The sequence below is a fragment of the Amblyraja radiata genome, chromosome 6 (genome assembly GCF_010909765.2).
Source record: "Amblyraja radiata isolate CabotCenter1 chromosome 6, sAmbRad1.1.pri, whole genome shotgun sequence".
In the NCBI taxonomy this organism is placed as follows: Eukaryota; Metazoa; Chordata; class Chondrichthyes; order Rajiformes; family Rajidae; genus Amblyraja; species Amblyraja radiata.
Genome location: NC_045961.1, coordinates 3,108,837 through 3,125,873, shown reverse-complemented (window position 1 = coordinate 3,125,873; position 17,037 = coordinate 3,108,837). Strand labels below are relative to the sequence as shown.

At 53.4% G+C, this 17,037-nt stretch overlaps 1 protein-coding gene across 1 annotated transcript in view; it reads right to left on the bottom strand.

Moving 5' to 3' along the window:
- LOC116974676 (ciliogenesis and planar polarity effector 1-like) overlaps window positions 1-17,037 on the bottom strand; it is a 105,963-nt gene that overhangs the window by 18,460 nt on the left and 70,466 nt on the right. Inside the window, exons 21-27 of the mRNA XM_033023393.1 lie at window positions 16,243-16,460; window positions 13,761-13,925; window positions 13,037-13,175; window positions 12,268-12,377; window positions 8,319-8,483; window positions 7,554-7,662; window positions 5,039-5,315 (exon numbers count right to left, since the gene is read on the bottom strand). Of these exons, the coding sequence (XP_032879284.1) occupies window positions 5,039-5,315; window positions 7,554-7,662; window positions 8,319-8,483; window positions 12,268-12,377; window positions 13,037-13,175; window positions 13,761-13,925; window positions 16,243-16,460 (1,183 nt within the window). The remainder of the gene's footprint in view (window positions 1-5,038; window positions 5,316-7,553; window positions 7,663-8,318; window positions 8,484-12,267; window positions 12,378-13,036; window positions 13,176-13,760; window positions 13,926-16,242; window positions 16,461-17,037) is intronic.

Below are 17,037 nucleotides of genomic sequence, written 5' to 3'. Positions count from 1 at the left end.
ACACCAGGTTGTCAGGTGCTGGACCTCCTCTCGGTAGGCTGACTCATCGTTGTCACTGATCGGTCCTACCACCGTGGTGTCGTCAGCAAACTTAATGATGGCGTTGGATCCGTACTTAGGGATGCAGTCGTGGGTGAAGAGGGAGTAGAGGAGAGGGCTGAGCACACAGCCCGGTGTGTTACAGTGGTGGAGTTGAGGTTGTTGACCCTAACAGACTGTGGTCTGTTGGTGAGGAAATCCAGTGTCCAGTTGCAGAGGGAGGTGGAGATGCCAAGCCCGCTGAGTTTGGTGATCAAGCTGGCGGGGATGACAGTGTTGAAAGCGGAGCTGAAATCAATGAACAGCAACCTGATGTTGTTGTCCAGGTGGGTCAGGGCAGAGTGTAGGGCCGCCGATATGGCGTCCTCTGTAGACCTGTTGGCCCGGTAGGCAAACTGATGGGGGTCCAGTGTGGGGGGGAGGCTGGCTTTGAGGTGAGCCAAGATCAGCCGCTCAAAGCACTTAGCAATGACAGGGGTGAGTGCCACTGGGCGGAAATCGTTGAGGCTCCCTGTGGCTGACTGTTTGGGCACTGGCACGATGGTTGATGTCTTGAGGCAAGTGGGGACAACACCCTGGGCCAGTGAGTGATTGAAAATGTCGGTAAAGACTTGGGATAGTTGTCCAGCACATGCCCTAAGCACCCGGCCAGGGATGCCATCGGGGCCGGCAGCTTTGCGCTCATTCACCTTGCTCAGTGCATCTTGTACAGCAGAGGTGGAGAGACTGAGGGGTTGTTCAGATGCTGGTTTACGCCGAAGATAGACACAAAATGCTGGAGTAACTCAGCGGGACAGGCATCATCTCTGGATAGAAGGAATGGGAGAGGTTTTGGGTCGAGACCCTTCTTCAGATTGTCACTCTTTAATCAAACAGAAAGTCCAGTGGAACTCAGTGCTTGCATTTGCCTGACCGCCGAGTTCCTCCAGCACTGTGTTTTGCCCAGTGAGTGATGAGAGTTTGGGAGGGGTACGGGCTGAGGAAAGCAAAGACATACGCCGTTTGACGCGTCTAGCTCCTGTCGACCATCAAGCGGCCAGTTGCACTCTTACACCAATCCACATTCTCTTCAACTCCTTCCCACATTCCACCACTCCCTGTACACGGGAGGCAATGGGCAGAAGGCCAATTAACCCTCAAACATACACGTCTTTGGGATGTGGGAAGGAAACCGGAGCACCCGGAGAAAACCCACGCGGTCACAGGGAGAAAATGCAGACTCCATGCACAGACAGCACCCGAGGTCAGGATTGAACCCAGGACTGTGGATCTGTGAGGCAGCGGCTGTATACGCTGTTACGCAGACACTCTGCCTCGCAGTTAATGTCTGGTCTGTGGTCAGGAAGCTTTGGAGACCCAGGACATAACAAGAGAGAAAAACCCATTAGTGTTGATCAAGTATTTGCTGCCTCTGTGAGTGTGAGCATAGAGGGGAGGCAGAGTGGTGCAGCGGTAGAGTTACTGCCTCACAGCGCCAGAGACCCGGGTTCCATCATGACTACGGGTGCTGTCTGTACGGAGTTTGTACCTTCTCCCCGTGACCTGCGTGGATTTTCTCCAAGATCTTCGGTTTCCTCCCACACTCCAAAGACGTACACGTTTGTAGGTTAATTGGCTTGGTATAAGTGTAAATTGTCCCTAGTGTGTGTAGGATAGTGTTAATGTGCGGAACTCTAAACTAAACTAAGTATAGATGGGATGGGTGGCCTGACCAAGGCACGGTGGCACGGGAAACCACTCAAGTAGAGATAATAAAAGGAAGCCTGGAGTTGGGAAGACATGGTGCATACAGAGAGCTACAGCCAGAATCCAAGTCCCAAAGGCAGCGTTGTCTAAAAAAGGTTTTAATGGATGATGTGTAGGAAGGAACTGCAAATACTGGTTGAAACTGAAGATGGACACAAAAAGCTGGAGTACCTCAGCGGGACAGGCAGCATCTCTGGAGAAAAGGAATAGGTGAAGTTTCGGGGCGAGTCCCTTCTTCAGTCTGGAAGTCAGGGGAAAGGGAAACGAGAGATATACTGTAGACGTTGATATAGAGAGATATAGAACAAATGAAAGATATGCAAAAAAATAAGGATGAAAAAGGAAAGGGTCCACTGTTGGCTGTAGGCCAGGTGAAAACGAGTTACTGACAATGAAACCCACCAGGACGACAGTGATACTAGTACAAGGACTAGGGTGGGGGAGGGACAGAGAGAGAGGAGATGCAATGGTTACTTGTAGAGAAATCAATGTTCATATCAAATGGATGATGGAATGCTCTGCCACTGAAGGCAGTGGAGGCCAATTCACTGGATGTTTTCAAGAGACAGTTAGGCCACAGTTCTTCTTCTTCATCTTTCGTGTGGCGTGCACAGCCTAAATTTGTTGGACAACTTGGTCTATTTGATCTTCCGTTTGTGCACGTTGAGTTGATTTCATTAGTCGAAACAGGGCAGACCACGTGAAGGTTGCAATCTTCCACCCCAGGCCACAGTTTAAGAATAAGGGGTAAGCCATTTAGAACGGAGACGAGGAAACACTTTTTCTCACAGAGAGTGATGAGTGTGTGAAATTCTCTGCCTCAGAGGGCGGTGGAGGCAGGTTCTCTGGATGCTAGATAGGGCTCTTAAAAATAGCGGAGTCAGGGGATATGGGGAGAAGGCAGGAACGGGGTACTGATTGGGGATGATCAGCCATGATCACATTGAATGGCGGTGCTGGCTCGAAGGGCCAAATGGCCTACTCCTGGACCTATTTAGAGCTTAGGGCTTACAGAATCAAGGGATATGGGGAGAAAATTTTGGATGATCTGCCATGATCATATTGAATGGCAGTGCTGGCTTGAAGGACCAACTCCTGCAGCTATTTTCTAAGTTTCTATGTTAGGCTTGCGGAATAATCCCAGGGTTGGGAATGTGCTTGGGAAACCTGAGCACTCAATCATTCAATTTTACATTTGCTGCAGAGTGACCAAGGTCCTTGCTGCCTCAGTTCATTTTACTCCTAAAACAAATTAAACATGACATAAAAACAGGCAGAATAATACAAAAGATCATGGTGCATTCTAACTGCATGTACCTTGCCCAGGTGATTGCCTGTGACCTGCGTGGGTTTTCTCCAAGATCTTCGGTTTCATCCCACACTCCAAAGGCGTACATGTTTGTAGGTTAATTGGCTTGGTATAAGTGTAACTTGTCCCTAGTGTGTGTAGGACAGTGTTAATGTGCGGAGTACGGCGGTTGGTGCAGACTCGGTGGGCCGAAGGGCCTGTTTCCGCACTGTATCTCTAAACTAAACTAAACCAAAACATCAAAGGGACCCACAGGGGGCACTGCCCATTAAACCAGCCAACATCATCAAAGTCCCCCACCACCCCGGCCACACTCTCATCTCATTGCTACCATTGGGAAGAAGCTACAGGAGCCTGAGAACCGTGACCTCCAGGTTTAAGAACAGCTTCTTCCCAGTAGGTATCAGGCACTTGAACACTGTCCCAGCCACTGTGAACTTCTGGACCATATCACTGGTTACACTACGGGTTTAGGTCTTGCACTAGTGGGAGAGTGGAACTGGAATGTGATGAGACTGAGTGAGCAAGGTACAAGCAGCTAGAAATCACTGTTAACTTTTGTGTTACTCCACCTGTTTTTATGTATCCACCTAACACTTGTCAGACTTTGTCCCACCCCCACTTCTTCCAGCTTTCTCCTGCCCCCCACAACAGTGTGAAGGGTCCCGACCCGAATCATCAGCTATCCATGTTCTCTAGAGATGCTGCCTGACCCGCTGAGTTCCTCCAGCACTCTGTGAAACGTCACCTATCCATGTTCTCCACAGATGCTGCCTGACCCGCTGAGTTACTCCAGCACTGTGAAACGTCACCTATCCATGTTCTCCACAGATGCTGCCTGACCCGCTGAGTTACTCCAGCACTGTGAAACATCACCTATCCATGTTCTCCACAGATGCTGCCTGACCCACTGAGTATTGTCTTTCCGCGGACTGATAAGCACGGAACAAATACGTACACCATACCTACTACATGTGACAATAAACTAAAACTGAACTGAGTTACTCCAGCACTTTGCGTCTTCTTTTGTAAACCAACATCTGCAGTTCCCTGTGTCTACATATTACTGGATTAGTCCATTGTACAAATGGTGATTGTACATTTGTGTGTGTTACTGTGTTTAGGGGGAGCTGTTACTGTGTTTAGGGGGGGTTGGTACTGTGTTTAGGGGGGTGTTACTGTGTTTATGGGGGGTGTTACTGTGTTTAGGGGGGGTGTTACTGTGTTTAGGGGGCGGGTTACTGTGTTTAGGGGGGTGTTACTGTAGTTGGGGGGTTGTTACTGTGTTTAGGGGGGTGTTACTGTGGTTAGGGGGGTGTTACTGTGTTTAGGGGAGGCGTTACTGTGTTTAGGGGAGGCGTTACTGTGTTTAGGGGGAGGGGGGGTGTTACTGTGTTTAGGGGGGGTGTTACTGTGTTTAGAGGGAGGGGGGGTGTTACTGTGTTTAGGGGGTGATTCTGTGTTTAGGGGAGGTGTTACTGTGTTTAGGAGGGGGGTGTTACTGTGTTTGGGGGGGGTTACGGTGTTTAGGGGGTACTGTGTTTAGGGGGGGATGTTACTGTATTTAGGGGGGGATGTTACTGTGTTTAGGGGGGGGGTTACTGTGTTTAGGGGGGGATGTTACGTTGTTTAGGGGGGGATGTTACGTTGTTTAGGGGGGGGGATGTTACGTTGTTTAGGGGGGGGTGTTACTGTGTTTAGGGGGGGTGTTACTGTGTTTAGGGGGGGGGGTTACTGTGTTTAGGGGGGGATGTTACTGTGTTTAGGGGGGGGTTACTGTGTTTAGGGGGGTGTTACTGTGTTTAGGGGGTGTTACTGTGTTTAGGGGGGGGGTTACTGTGTTTAGGGGGGGTTACTGTGTTTGGGGGGGGGAGGTTGCATAGTGAGAATGCCCCTGCTCACTGCGGGTAGGTGCCCGCGGCCCCTGGTCAGTGCCCCCTGTACCTGTGCGGCTGCAGACTTGTGCCCCGGTGCGGGGTATCCATGGTCAGGCTGTCCAGACTCTCCCCCTCACTCTGGGTCATGGTGGTGCCGGTCAGGGTGGTGGTGGAGGAGAGCTGCTCGGTCTGCTGTTCACCAGCCTCTCCTGGGCCCTCGCCAGCGGGCTCCCACACGTGCGTCTCGCCGGGGCCCACCATGCGCGCCGTCCGTTTCAGCAGCTTCACCCGCTGTCGGGACAGTCCGTGCATCACCACCGACAGCAGCTCCTCTCCCCTGGGGCCTGCGGGCAAGGCAGGAAGCTTTGTGTTAGAAATGGTCTGTGCTAAAATGCTAGAGTTTAGTTTAGTTTAGAGATACAGCGTGGAAACAGGCCCTTAGGCCCATCGAGTGCACCCTGACCAGAACGTCCGAAACAACTGTCCCGACCCTGACACACATCCACCTACCCTGTCCGTACACACACGGACACAGGCCCTTCCGCCTAATCTCCATGCCAACCAACATGCCCCATCTGAGTTTGTCCCAGATCACTCTAAACCTTTCCTATCCAAATATTTTTTAAATGTTGTTACTCCATCTGCCTCCTATGCTAAGTTGTTCCATACACCCACTATGTGAAAATGATGCCCCTCGTGGTCCAATTGAACCTTTCCCCCCCTCACCTTAAACCTCTGCCCTCTGGTTCTTGATTCCTCTACTGTGGGTAAAAGACTCTCCACCTTGGCAGTTCAACTGCTCGCCCAGATCCTTGTGAAACAGCTGGAGACGCCGCCGCCCCTCGGCAGTGTAGTCCAATCACCCTGCTGACTCTAGTGAGTGAAAGTTCCGTAGAACATGGAGCAGTGCAGCACGGGGCAGGCCCATCCACCCACAATGTCTGCTCTCAACATGATGTCAAGATAAACCATATAACCATATAACAATTACAGCATGGAAACAGACCACCTCGGCCCTTCTAGTCCATGCCGAACACTTACTCTCACCTAGTCCCATCTAGCTGCACTCAGACCATAACCCTCCATTCCTTTCCCATCCATATACCTATACAATTTATTTTTAAATGATAAAATCGAACCTGCCTCCACCACTTCCACTGGAAGCTCATTCCACACAGCTACCACTCTCTGAGTAAAGAAGTTCCCCCTCATGTTACCCCTAAACTTCTGTCCCTTAATTCTCAAATCATGTCCTCTTGTTTGAATCTTTCCTACTCTCAATGGAAAAAGCTTATCCACGTCAACTCTGTCTATCCCTTATCATTTTAAAGACCTCTATCAAGTCCCCCCTTAACCTTCTGTGATCCAAAGAATAAAGACCTAACTTGTTCAACCTTTCTCTGTTCGCTGAAACCCAAGGAACATTCTAGTAAATCTCCTCTGTACTCCCTGTAAACTCAAGTGTGACCTTGATGTGATCCATTCCCTGCATATCCATGTGCCTATCCTAAAATACCACAATCGTATCTGCGTCCGCCACCTACCCTGGTCCTCATCACCCTCTGTGTAAAAAAACTGTGCCCTCTAGTACTTAATATTCCATCTTGGGTAAAAGATCCTGACTGTCTACCCTGTCTCTGCCTCCCAAAATGTTATGTATTTCTATCAGGTCTCCCCTCAGCCTCCAACGGTCCAGAGAGAACAATCTAAGTGTCCAATTTCTCCCGGTAGTTAATACCCTCTATCCTAGTAAACCTCCTCTGCACCTTCTCCAAAGCCTCCACATTATTCCTGTAAAGGGGCAACCAGAACTACACGCAATGCTCCACATGCAGCCTGACCAAAGTCCTCTCAATAACCCTTGTTTTACCTCTCTCTCCGTCGTTCTCCAACCAGCCTCACTGTCCTGATTAGATGTTAGCTTTGTATGCCTCGTTGTCAGCTTCCTCTCGTTAACAATGATCTATTCTACATCTTCCTTCAGCTTCGTCCCCATTGATATGTCGTTTTCACACCTTACCCTTTCATATCACAGTGTCTCCCTCTCCCCTGACTCTCAGTCTGAATAAGGGTCTTAACCCGAAAGGTAGGCCACCCATTCCTTCTCTCCAGAGATGCTGCCTGTCCCGCTGAGTTACTCCAGCATTTTGTGTCTATTTTTGTGCAAAGCTGCTCGGTTCCTCCATTTGTCACTCCAGCTCTGGGGTGCTAACCCACAGACGCCCTCCCCCCAGGTGGAGAGGCAGGGGGTGCATGGCTCACCCCCCTCTTCCATCTCCCCCTCTCCTTTACCTCGCTCTTACCCCCCCTCCCCTCCCTTCTCTCCCCTCCCTTCTAGCCCCATCCCTTCTCCCCGCCCTCTCCCCTCACCAAACCTTCCCCCCTCTCCCTACCCCCTTCTCTCACCCACATCCCTCTCCCCTTTCTCCCCCCCTCCGCTCCTTCTCTCCTTCCCCTTTTCCCCTCTCCACCCCTTCTCCACCCCTCTTACCCCCATCCTCGCCCCATGCCCCTCCCCCGTTGGGCCGCAGGAGGAGAGGGGGATTTCGGGAGTGCACAGTACCCGCGGCTGCAGGAGTCACCTTGCAGGGTGCTGTGTCGCAGCCGCTGCTGCAGTGAGTGGTGTTTGTCCCTCAGCGGCACCCGCACGTCTTCGACCCCGGGGAACGCCCTCACTATCAGCTCCACCACCTGCAGGGCAACGGGCAGTCTGGGTCACAAGGCAAAGGTCTCTCCCCCACACCATAGCCCTCCCACCTCCCCACACCCGACCTTCCCCCCCTTGCAAACCCCCAACCCACACACCGCCCCACTCCCCACCCACCCACGACCCGACCCTACCCCACCCGACACTCCCACCCCAAGCCCCCAACCCACCCCACACCCGGACCCACCCACCCACACCCAACCCCAACCCACACCCGGAACCATCCCACCCAACCTCCCACCCACCCACACTCGACCCACCCACACTCGACCCACCCACCCACACCCGACCCACCCCCCACCCACCCACACCCGACCTCCCACCCAACCTCCCACCCACCCCCACTTGACTCCACCCTGCACCCCCAAAACCCACATCTGACCAGACTTCCCTCCACCTCCTCACCTCCTCTGTCCTCTCCACCCCTCGCTCTCTCACACTCTTCCGAGATCGCAGACATCACTCTCTCTCTCCCTCTTTCTCTCTCTTTCCCCAGCCCCCTCCCCATCCCGCTCTCTCTCTCCAGCCCGCCTTTTCTCTCCCCACCCACCACTCTCTCTCACTCCATGCCCTGCCTCTCCCTCACTAGATGCCTCCACACCACCCCCCCCCCTCCCCCGGCTTGCTCACGGTACCCCACCTGCCTGTCGGGGGGCATCTGGTTGGCCAGGCTGAGAATGGTGTCCTGCACCAGCTCCTCCGTGTTCATGAACCTGGTGAAGGGCAGCAGGCGGCAGGCCCAGTGCAGAGAGGCCAGGCAGTGGTCCAGCACAGAGGCATCGTACTCCACCCCCAGCCCGCAGCCCTGTCAAACATCAAACACACCACCCTGGTCACATCCGTAACTGCTCGCAGTGAAGAAAGCGAATGGCATGTTGGCCTTTATAACAAGAGTTGAGTAGAAGAGCAAAGAGGTCCTTCTGCAGTTGTACAGAGCCCTAGTGAGACCACACCTGGAGTATTGTGTGCAGTTTTGATCCCATAATTTGAGGAAGGACATTCTTTGCTATTGAGGGAGTGCAGCGTAGGTTTACAAGGTTAATTCCCGGGATTGCGGGACTGTCATATGCTGAGAGAATGAAGCAGCTGGGCTTGTATGCTCGGGAGTTTAGAAGGATGAGAGGGCATCTTATTGAAACATATAAGATTATTAAGGGTTTGGACATGCTTGAGGCAGGAAACATGTTCCCGATGTTGGGGGAGTCCAGAACTGGGGGCCACAGTTTAAGAATAAGGAGTAAGCCATTTAGAACGGAGACGAGGAAACACTTTTTCACACAGAGAGTTGTGAGTCTGTGGAATTCTCTGCCTCCGAGGGCGGTGGAGGCCGGTTCTCTGGATACTTTCAAGAGAGAGCTAGATAGGGCTCTTAAAGATAGCGGAGTCAGAGGATATGGGGAGAAGGCAGTAACGGTGTACCGATTGTGGATGATCAGCCATGATCACATTGAATGGCGGTGCTGGTTCGAAGGGCCGAATGGCCTACTCCTGCACCTATTGTCTATGCTGCCCCTCCGTCCGCACACCAGCCCTGAGGGCAATGCAGCGGTGGTGGAGAGGAGTTCACACACCTTTGGGGAAAGCATCCACATTTACATTATAGTTTAGTTTAGAGATATAGTGCGGAAACAGGCCCTTTGGACCACCGGGTCCGCGCCGACCAGCGATCCCCGCACATCAACACTATCCTACACACACAGGGGACAATTTACATTTAGACCAAGCCAATTAACCTACAAATCTGTACATCTTTGGAGTACGGGAGGAAACCAGAGATCTCGGAGGAAACCCACACGGTCAGACAGAACGTACAAACTTCGCACAGGCAGCATCCGTAGTCGGGATGGAACCCGGGTCTCTGGCACTGCAAGTGCTGCAACTGTACCGCTGCGCCACCATGCAGCACACCTACACCTCTACTTCCCCAGATGTCTACGGAACACACTGGGTAAAGAGTTTCACATTTAGTGCAAGATAAAGTCCAGTAAAGTCTGATTGAAGAGAGTTCGGGGCTCTCCAATGAGGTAGATAGTTCAGGACTGCTATCTGGTTGTGGTAGGATGGTTCAGTTGCCTGATAACAGCTGGGAAGAAACTGCCCCTGAGTCTGGAGGTGTGCGTTTTCACACTTCTGTACCTCTGGCCCGATGGGAGAGGGGAGAAGAGGGAGTGACCGGGGTGAGACTGCTCCTTGATTATGCTGCTGGCCTTGCCGAGGCAGCGTGAGGTGTAGATGGAGTCAATGGAAGGGAGGTTGATTAGTGTGATGGTCTGGGCTGCGTCCACAATTCTCTGCAATTTCATGTGGTCTTGGATGGAGATGTTTACAAACCATGCAAAACTAAATGAAAAATGTCTCCAATGCCTCAGCAAGTGTGGAGGAGTACATGCCCCAGTCGGCATGGATGGTGCCCAGCTGGGAATGGTCGATAGCTTCAAGTTAATATGACCAATGATCCGCAGTGGACCAACCACATTGAAACAACAACCAAGACGGCACATCCATGCCCTCAGAGGTTTAAAGAAATTCAACATGACTCAGAGGATTCTTCCCAATTTCTACAGATGCCCCGTAGAAAACATCTTGCAGGATGCATCACCACCTGGTTTGGAAACAGCTCTGCCCGACACTCAAGAAAGGTCAGAGCTGTGGACGTAGCCCAGTCCAAACTGCCCCACCATCATGTCATGGTACACCAATCATTGAAAGTAGGCATGCAGGTGCAGCAGGCAGTGAAGAAAGCGAATGGTATGTTAGCATTCATAGCAAAATGATTTGAGTATAGGGGCAGGGAGGTTCCACCGCAGTTGTACAGGGTCTTGGTGAGACCACACCTGGAGTATTGCTTACAGTTTTGGTCTCCTAATCTGAAGAAATACATTCTTGCCATAGAGGGAGTACAGAGAAGGCTCACCGGACTGATTCCTGGGATTGAAGGACTTTCATATGAAGAAAGACTGGATAGACTCGGCTCGCTAGAATTTAGAAGATTGAGGGGGGATCTTATAGAAACTTACAAAATTCTTAAGGGGTTGGACAGGCTAGATGCAGGAAGATTGTTCCCGATGTTAGGGAAGTCCAGAACAAGGGGTCACAGTATAAGGATAAGGGGGAAGTCTTTTAAGACCGAGATGAGAAAAACAATTTTCACCTAGAGATCTGTGGAATTCTCTGCCACAGAAGGTAGTTGAGGCCAGTTCATTGGCTATATTTAAGAGGGAGTTAGATGTGGCCCTTGTGGCTAAAGGGATCAGGGGGTATGGAGAGAAGGCAGGTACAGGATACTGAGTTGGATGATCAGCCATGATCATATTGAATGGCGGTGCAGGCTCGAAGGGCCGAATGGTCTACTCCTGCACCTATTTTCTATGTTTCTATCGACTCCATCTACACTTCACGCAGTCAACATATCAAGCACCCCTCACAACCCGGTCATTCCCTCTTCTACCTTCTCCCGTCAAGGTACAACAGCTTGAAAGCACGACCCACCAGATTCAGGAACAGATTCTTGCCCACTGTTATCAGACTAGTGAACGGTCCCCCCACAAGCTAGGGTGCGGTCCTGATCTTCCAACCTACCTCATTTCAGACCTTGCACTTAGATCAGGTGGATGCTCATAGTCTTTAATGTGACAAGCAAGTGGGATTAGTATAGAAACATAAAAAATAGGTGCAAGAGCAGGCCATTTGGCCCTTTGAGCCAGCACCGCCATTCATTGTGATGATGGCTGATCATCCACAATCAGTAACCTGTGCCTGCCTTCTGCCCGTATCCCCTGATTCCGCTAACCCCGATCTCTGTCTAACTCTTTTAAATTCATACAGTGAATTAGCCGCCACTGCCTTCTGTGGCAGAGAATTCCACAAATTCCACACCGCGCACATGAACGCAATTATACACACACTAGGGACAATGTTACATTCATACCAAGCCAGCTAACCTACATACCTGCACATCTTTGGAGTGTGGGAGGAAACCGAAGATCTCGGAGAAAACCCACGCAGGTCACAGGGAGAACGTACAAACTCTGTATTGACAGCACCCGAGGGCAAGATGGTAACCGGGTCTCTGTCATAATGCCGTTGTGCCACCGTGATGCCCACTGCTCCACTGTGCCGCCGAGGGAAGATGAAGCCACTTCAGCGGGTAGCGTTGCTGCCTCAGCGCCAGAGAACCGGGTTCGACCCTGTCCGCAGCCAGTGTGGAGTTTGCACGTTCTCCCTGTGGGTCCTCCGGTTTCCTCCCATGTTCCAAAGACGTGCGGGATTGTCGGTTAATTGGCTCTCTGGAAATTGCCCCGAGAGTGTAGGGAGTGGATGAGAAAGTGGGATAACATAGAACTAGTGTGAACGGGTGATGGATGGTCGGCATGGACTCGGTGGGCCGAAGGGCCTGTTTCCATGAATCTGAGGGGGTTTGGTGATCACCAACGTCCCAGTGAGAGGGAGCTGTACAATCTTTGCTGGTGTCCGCGCACCCCCACAATCTGCAGAGGCAGCGGTTCTGTGTTACGCTGTGACCCAGGGAGCAGCAATGAGGACAGGGGCCACGGTGTGTCAGCCCAGCGGGACGGCGTGCGGGTCCTTACCTGTGGGCTATGGGCACCGTGCCGAGCAGCCTGGTACTTGCGGCCTCTCTCGCTCAGCTGCTCACGGACATGCAGCATCCAGCACAGGCCACACAGGGTGCGGAAGCAGCCTGTGGAGAAAGAGGCGAAGGATTCACACAGGTAACTCCATGGGTGCCTGCAGCCTGGCACACAGGGGGCATGGGCACAGTGGGGTGGCAGAGGCAGCGGCACTGTTTACACAGGGATGTCTAGGCCGAAGCTCTATAAGGCGCTGGTCAGGCCGCATTTGGAGTATTGTGAGCAATTATGGGCCTTGTATCTGAGGAAGGATGTGCTGGCGCTGGAGAGGGTCCAGAGGAAGATAGAGCGGAAATGGGGAGGATGTTTCCACTAGTGGGAGAGTCTGGGACCACTGGTCGTAGCTTCAAAATTAAAGGGGGACTGTGGAAGGCGGGGAGAGCAGAGACGGGGGTGGGGGCAGAAATGGAGGACAGAGACGGGGGGGGGGCGCAGAGACGAGGGGGGGGGAGTGACGGGGGGGGGGGATGGTGGAGACATGGGGAGAGATGGGGGAGAGAGACGGGGGGAGGGACGACGGGGGAGCGACAAGGGTGGACGGAGGGACGAGGGGGCAGAGACGGGAGGGAGAGATGGGGGAGAGAGACGATGGGGTGATGGTGATGAGAGACAGGAACAGGGAGGAGAGACAGAGTTACTCACCAAGCAGGAGGCTGGAGAGGAAGTGGTGACGGTGAGACAGAGGAGAGGCAGAGGCAGAGCTACTTACCAAGTAGGGGTGCGGGGAGGGGGATGGTGCTGCTGTCACCGCTGGCTCCGGGGCTGTCGGTGGGGTGCAGGGTCTGCCCGTACTGCAGCAGGGAGTCTGGGAACGCGGCCAGCGAGCGTAGGCCGCATCTCCCCCTCACCTAATGACAAGGCAGTAAAACGTCACCTGTCAGTCTCCCTCACTCCCAACATGGTCCTATCCCCCCCACCCCTGAAACACTCACCTCCCCCACATCCGCCCGGCCCTGCCCTCTATCCCACCCTCTCTTCCCACCCAGATCCCCCCACACACCCAGACCTGCCCCATCCCACCCCCTCACGACCGTTATTTAAAGGACCACTTCATCATCAGAGGTGGTGGGTGTACGGAATAAGCTGCCGGAGGAAGGAGTTGGGGCAGGGACTATCACAACATGTGGATAGGAACGGTTTAGGGGGATATGGGCCGGATGAAGTCAAATGGGATGAGCTTAGATGGGGGCATGTTGAATGCATGGACGATGGGCTGAAGGGCCTGTTTCTGTGCCGTATGACTCTACGGGTCTCTTCAGCAAGGAGGAGATGATGAACGGAGGGAATGGTGTGAGTGAGGCGCTGAGATGTGGAGGGGGGGAGTGAGGGCCCCATGGTTTACAGAGTACACTGACCGATCTCCATGCTGCGGGACCAGCGCAGCCACACGTGCAGTCACGTGCAGCCAGCAATGCTCCCACCCCCCCGCTTACCTTGTTGAGGAGCTTGCGGCAGTGCTGCAGCCTGCCGATGTACCAGCGGGCAGCGGGAAGGGTGCAGCGTGCAGCCCTGAGGAGCAGCAACATGCGGTGGAGCACCCCGGACAGCTTCTGCCGAGCCTCCCTCTCCCTGCACACCCCCGCATCCTCTCCATCACCCTGAACACAGAGACGCAGAACCTTAGCTCCAGGTCTGGGGCCAACACCAACATCCAGCACAGGTACTGACCTCCCCACCGCCCAGGGCATCTACAGAGAGTGCTGGACACTGCCCCATCCATCACAGGTACTGACCTCCCCACCGCCCAGGGCATCTACAGAGAGTGCTGGACACTGCCCCATCCATCACGGGTACTCACCTCCCCACCGCCCAGGTCATCGACAGGATTCGCTGCCTCATAAAGTCAGCCAGCATCATCAAAGTCCCACACCACCCTGACCACCCTCTCATCTCGCAGCTACCATCGGGAAGAAGGTACAGGAGCCTGAGGACCGTGACCTCCGGATTCAAGAACAGCTTCTTCCCAGCGACCAGCGCAGCAGTTAGAGCAGCTGCCTCACAGCGCCAGAGACCTGGGTTCAATCCTAACTTTGGGTAATGTCTGTGTGGAGTTTGCACTTTCTCCCTGTGACTTTTTTTTTAAGCTTTAGTGGTACAGCGTGGAAACAGGCCCTTTTTACCCACTGAGTCCATGCCGACCATCGCCCAGCCAGCCCCAGCGAGCCACCTTGTCACAGCCATGGCTCCTCTACATGCCTTGGTTTCTGCACCATCCCAGTCTAGCAAACATCAAATACCTGATGTGTAGGAAGGAACTGCAGATGCTGGTTTACACCGAACACAGATACAAAATGCTGGAGTAACTCAGTGGGTCGGGCAGCATCTCTGGACAGAAGGAACGGGTGATGTTTCGGGTCGAGACCTTTCTTCAGACCTTCTTCATAATGTGTGAGATTATGGCCTGTGCTCATTTGTGGGGCCATGCTCCAAGGGTAAGCAGGAGGAGGTGTCTGAGAGTTGTCGCCTGACCTTAGCGTGGTAGAGGTCAGCTCACCAGACGACCACGGCACCTCCCTTGTCAGCGGGTTTGATTATAATGTCAGGGTTGCTGCAGTGTGAGCGGAGGGAGGGCTGTATGTTCATGGGGGGGGGAGATTGGAAGGGGAGTGGAAATGTTGGGACTGTTAGAAATAAAGAGGGCTGTCCGGGGGAGTCCAAGACCGGGGGTGTCCTGGTTGGACGGCCTGAGGTTTTACAGTACTTCATTCCTGGACTGATTTACCTTGTTTGAAAAAAAGATCAAGATATCGTCAAACTAGTATAAACGATATTGTGAAATGACTATACTTTTATATTGTGAAACAATATTAATACTTCAAAAATATTGTAACTGTGATGAAAGTGCAGAACCCTTGGTTCCAGAACAATGCCGTGTTATCATCTTTGCCGGACCAACAGAGATCATGGCCTTGGCGGGCCAGGCTGGAGTACCAGAGCCCTGGCTGCAGGGAGCAGATTTGTCCCGATGACGTTGAGATCGGCCGCCTCACCCGGCCTGGCCGCCACATTTTCGGGAGGGTTTTCCGGGGAGATTTAATGTGCGTCCTCATAATTTAGTCCGGATTAAAGGAGGTGCCACACCACTAGTTGCCAGAAATGTGGTGGCGGACATGTATATAAAGACACAGAGACCTAGAGTAACTCAGCAGATCAGGCAGCATCTCTGGAGAACATGGATAGGCATTGTTTCAGCTTTTTGTGTCTTTCACTGTTTAGATTGGTCCAATTTAGAGATACAGAACAGAAACAGGCCCTTTGGCCCACCGAGTCCGTGCTGGCCATCGATCCCCACACACTGGGGGCAATTTATATTTATACCAAGCCAATTAACCTACAAACCTGTACGTCTTTGGAGTGTGGGAGGAAACCAGAAATCCCGAAGAAAACCCACACAGGTAACGGGGAGAAGGTACAAACTCTGTACAGGCAACACCCGCAACCAGGATTGAACCCGGGTCTCTGGCACTGTGAGGCAGCAACTCTACCGCCGCGCCACCGTGCCACCCACAATGGTGACCCGTTTGGAAGCTTTATGGCCTGAAACGTCACCTATCCACATTCTCCACAGATGCTGCCTGACCCGCTGAGTTACTCCAGCACTCTGTGAAACGTTATCTATCCATGTTCTCCACAGATGCTGCCTGGCCCACTGAGTTACTCCAGCACTCTGTGAAACGTCACCTATCCACATTCTCCACAGATGCTGCCTGACCCGCTGAGTTACTCCAGCACTCTGTGAAACGTTATCTATCCATGTTCTCCACAGATGCTGCCTGACCCGCTGAGTTACTCCAGCACTCTGTGTCTATCTCTGGTATAACCTGCAGTTCATTGTTTCCCCCAGTCACTGTATTGAGCAGTGCTGAGAGGCCTCAGGCGGGGGTAGACTCAGATTCTGCCCGCGCTCTGCCTCACCTGACTCTGTGTGTTGGGCTGCGGGCAGTAGAGGGGAGGGGCGGGCAGGTAGAGGCCTCCAGGCACCAGGCCGGGCAGCCCAGCGGCCAGCTCCTGTGCCGTCTGCATCAGCAGCTGCAGGCTGTCTGTCAGCACGTCTGTGTCGGCCATCACCGCAGCCTTCAGCATCTCCTGCACCCGTTGGCACATCAGGTCCACATCCTCCTCCTCCACGGCATCTGCAGGGGGAGACAGAGGTCACCGTCACTCCTCCGGCACACCGGGACCGGCAATCATACTGCAGTCACGCGGGACATGCAGACACCGCCCAGCCTCCTCACTCACGCCACCTGCACTCCCCCCCACCCACCTCTCCCCCGCACCTCACCCCCCTCACCCACTCTCCCCTCTCAACCACCCCCTCACCCCCTCACCCCTCACCCACTCTCACCCCCTCACCCCCCCTCACCCACCACTCTCCCCCCTCACCCACTCTCCCCCTCCCACTCTCCCCTCACCCACTCTCCCCCTCACCCCCTCACCCACTCTCCCCCTCACCCACTCTCCCCCTCACCCACTCTCCCCCTCACCCACTCTCTCTCCTCACCAACTCTCTCCCCTCACCCTCTCTCCCCCCCACCCACTGCCTCCTCTCCCAGGGTGCAGGGACTTTCCTGGGTAGCGCTCAAGCAACACACTGAGATACGGCCACACACGCTACCCACCACACCGCCTCAGCCCCCCACTGAACCCTTGCCCACTGCCTCAGCCTCCCACAGAACCTGCTCAGGACAGGACTGGTCTGTTACTTACAGA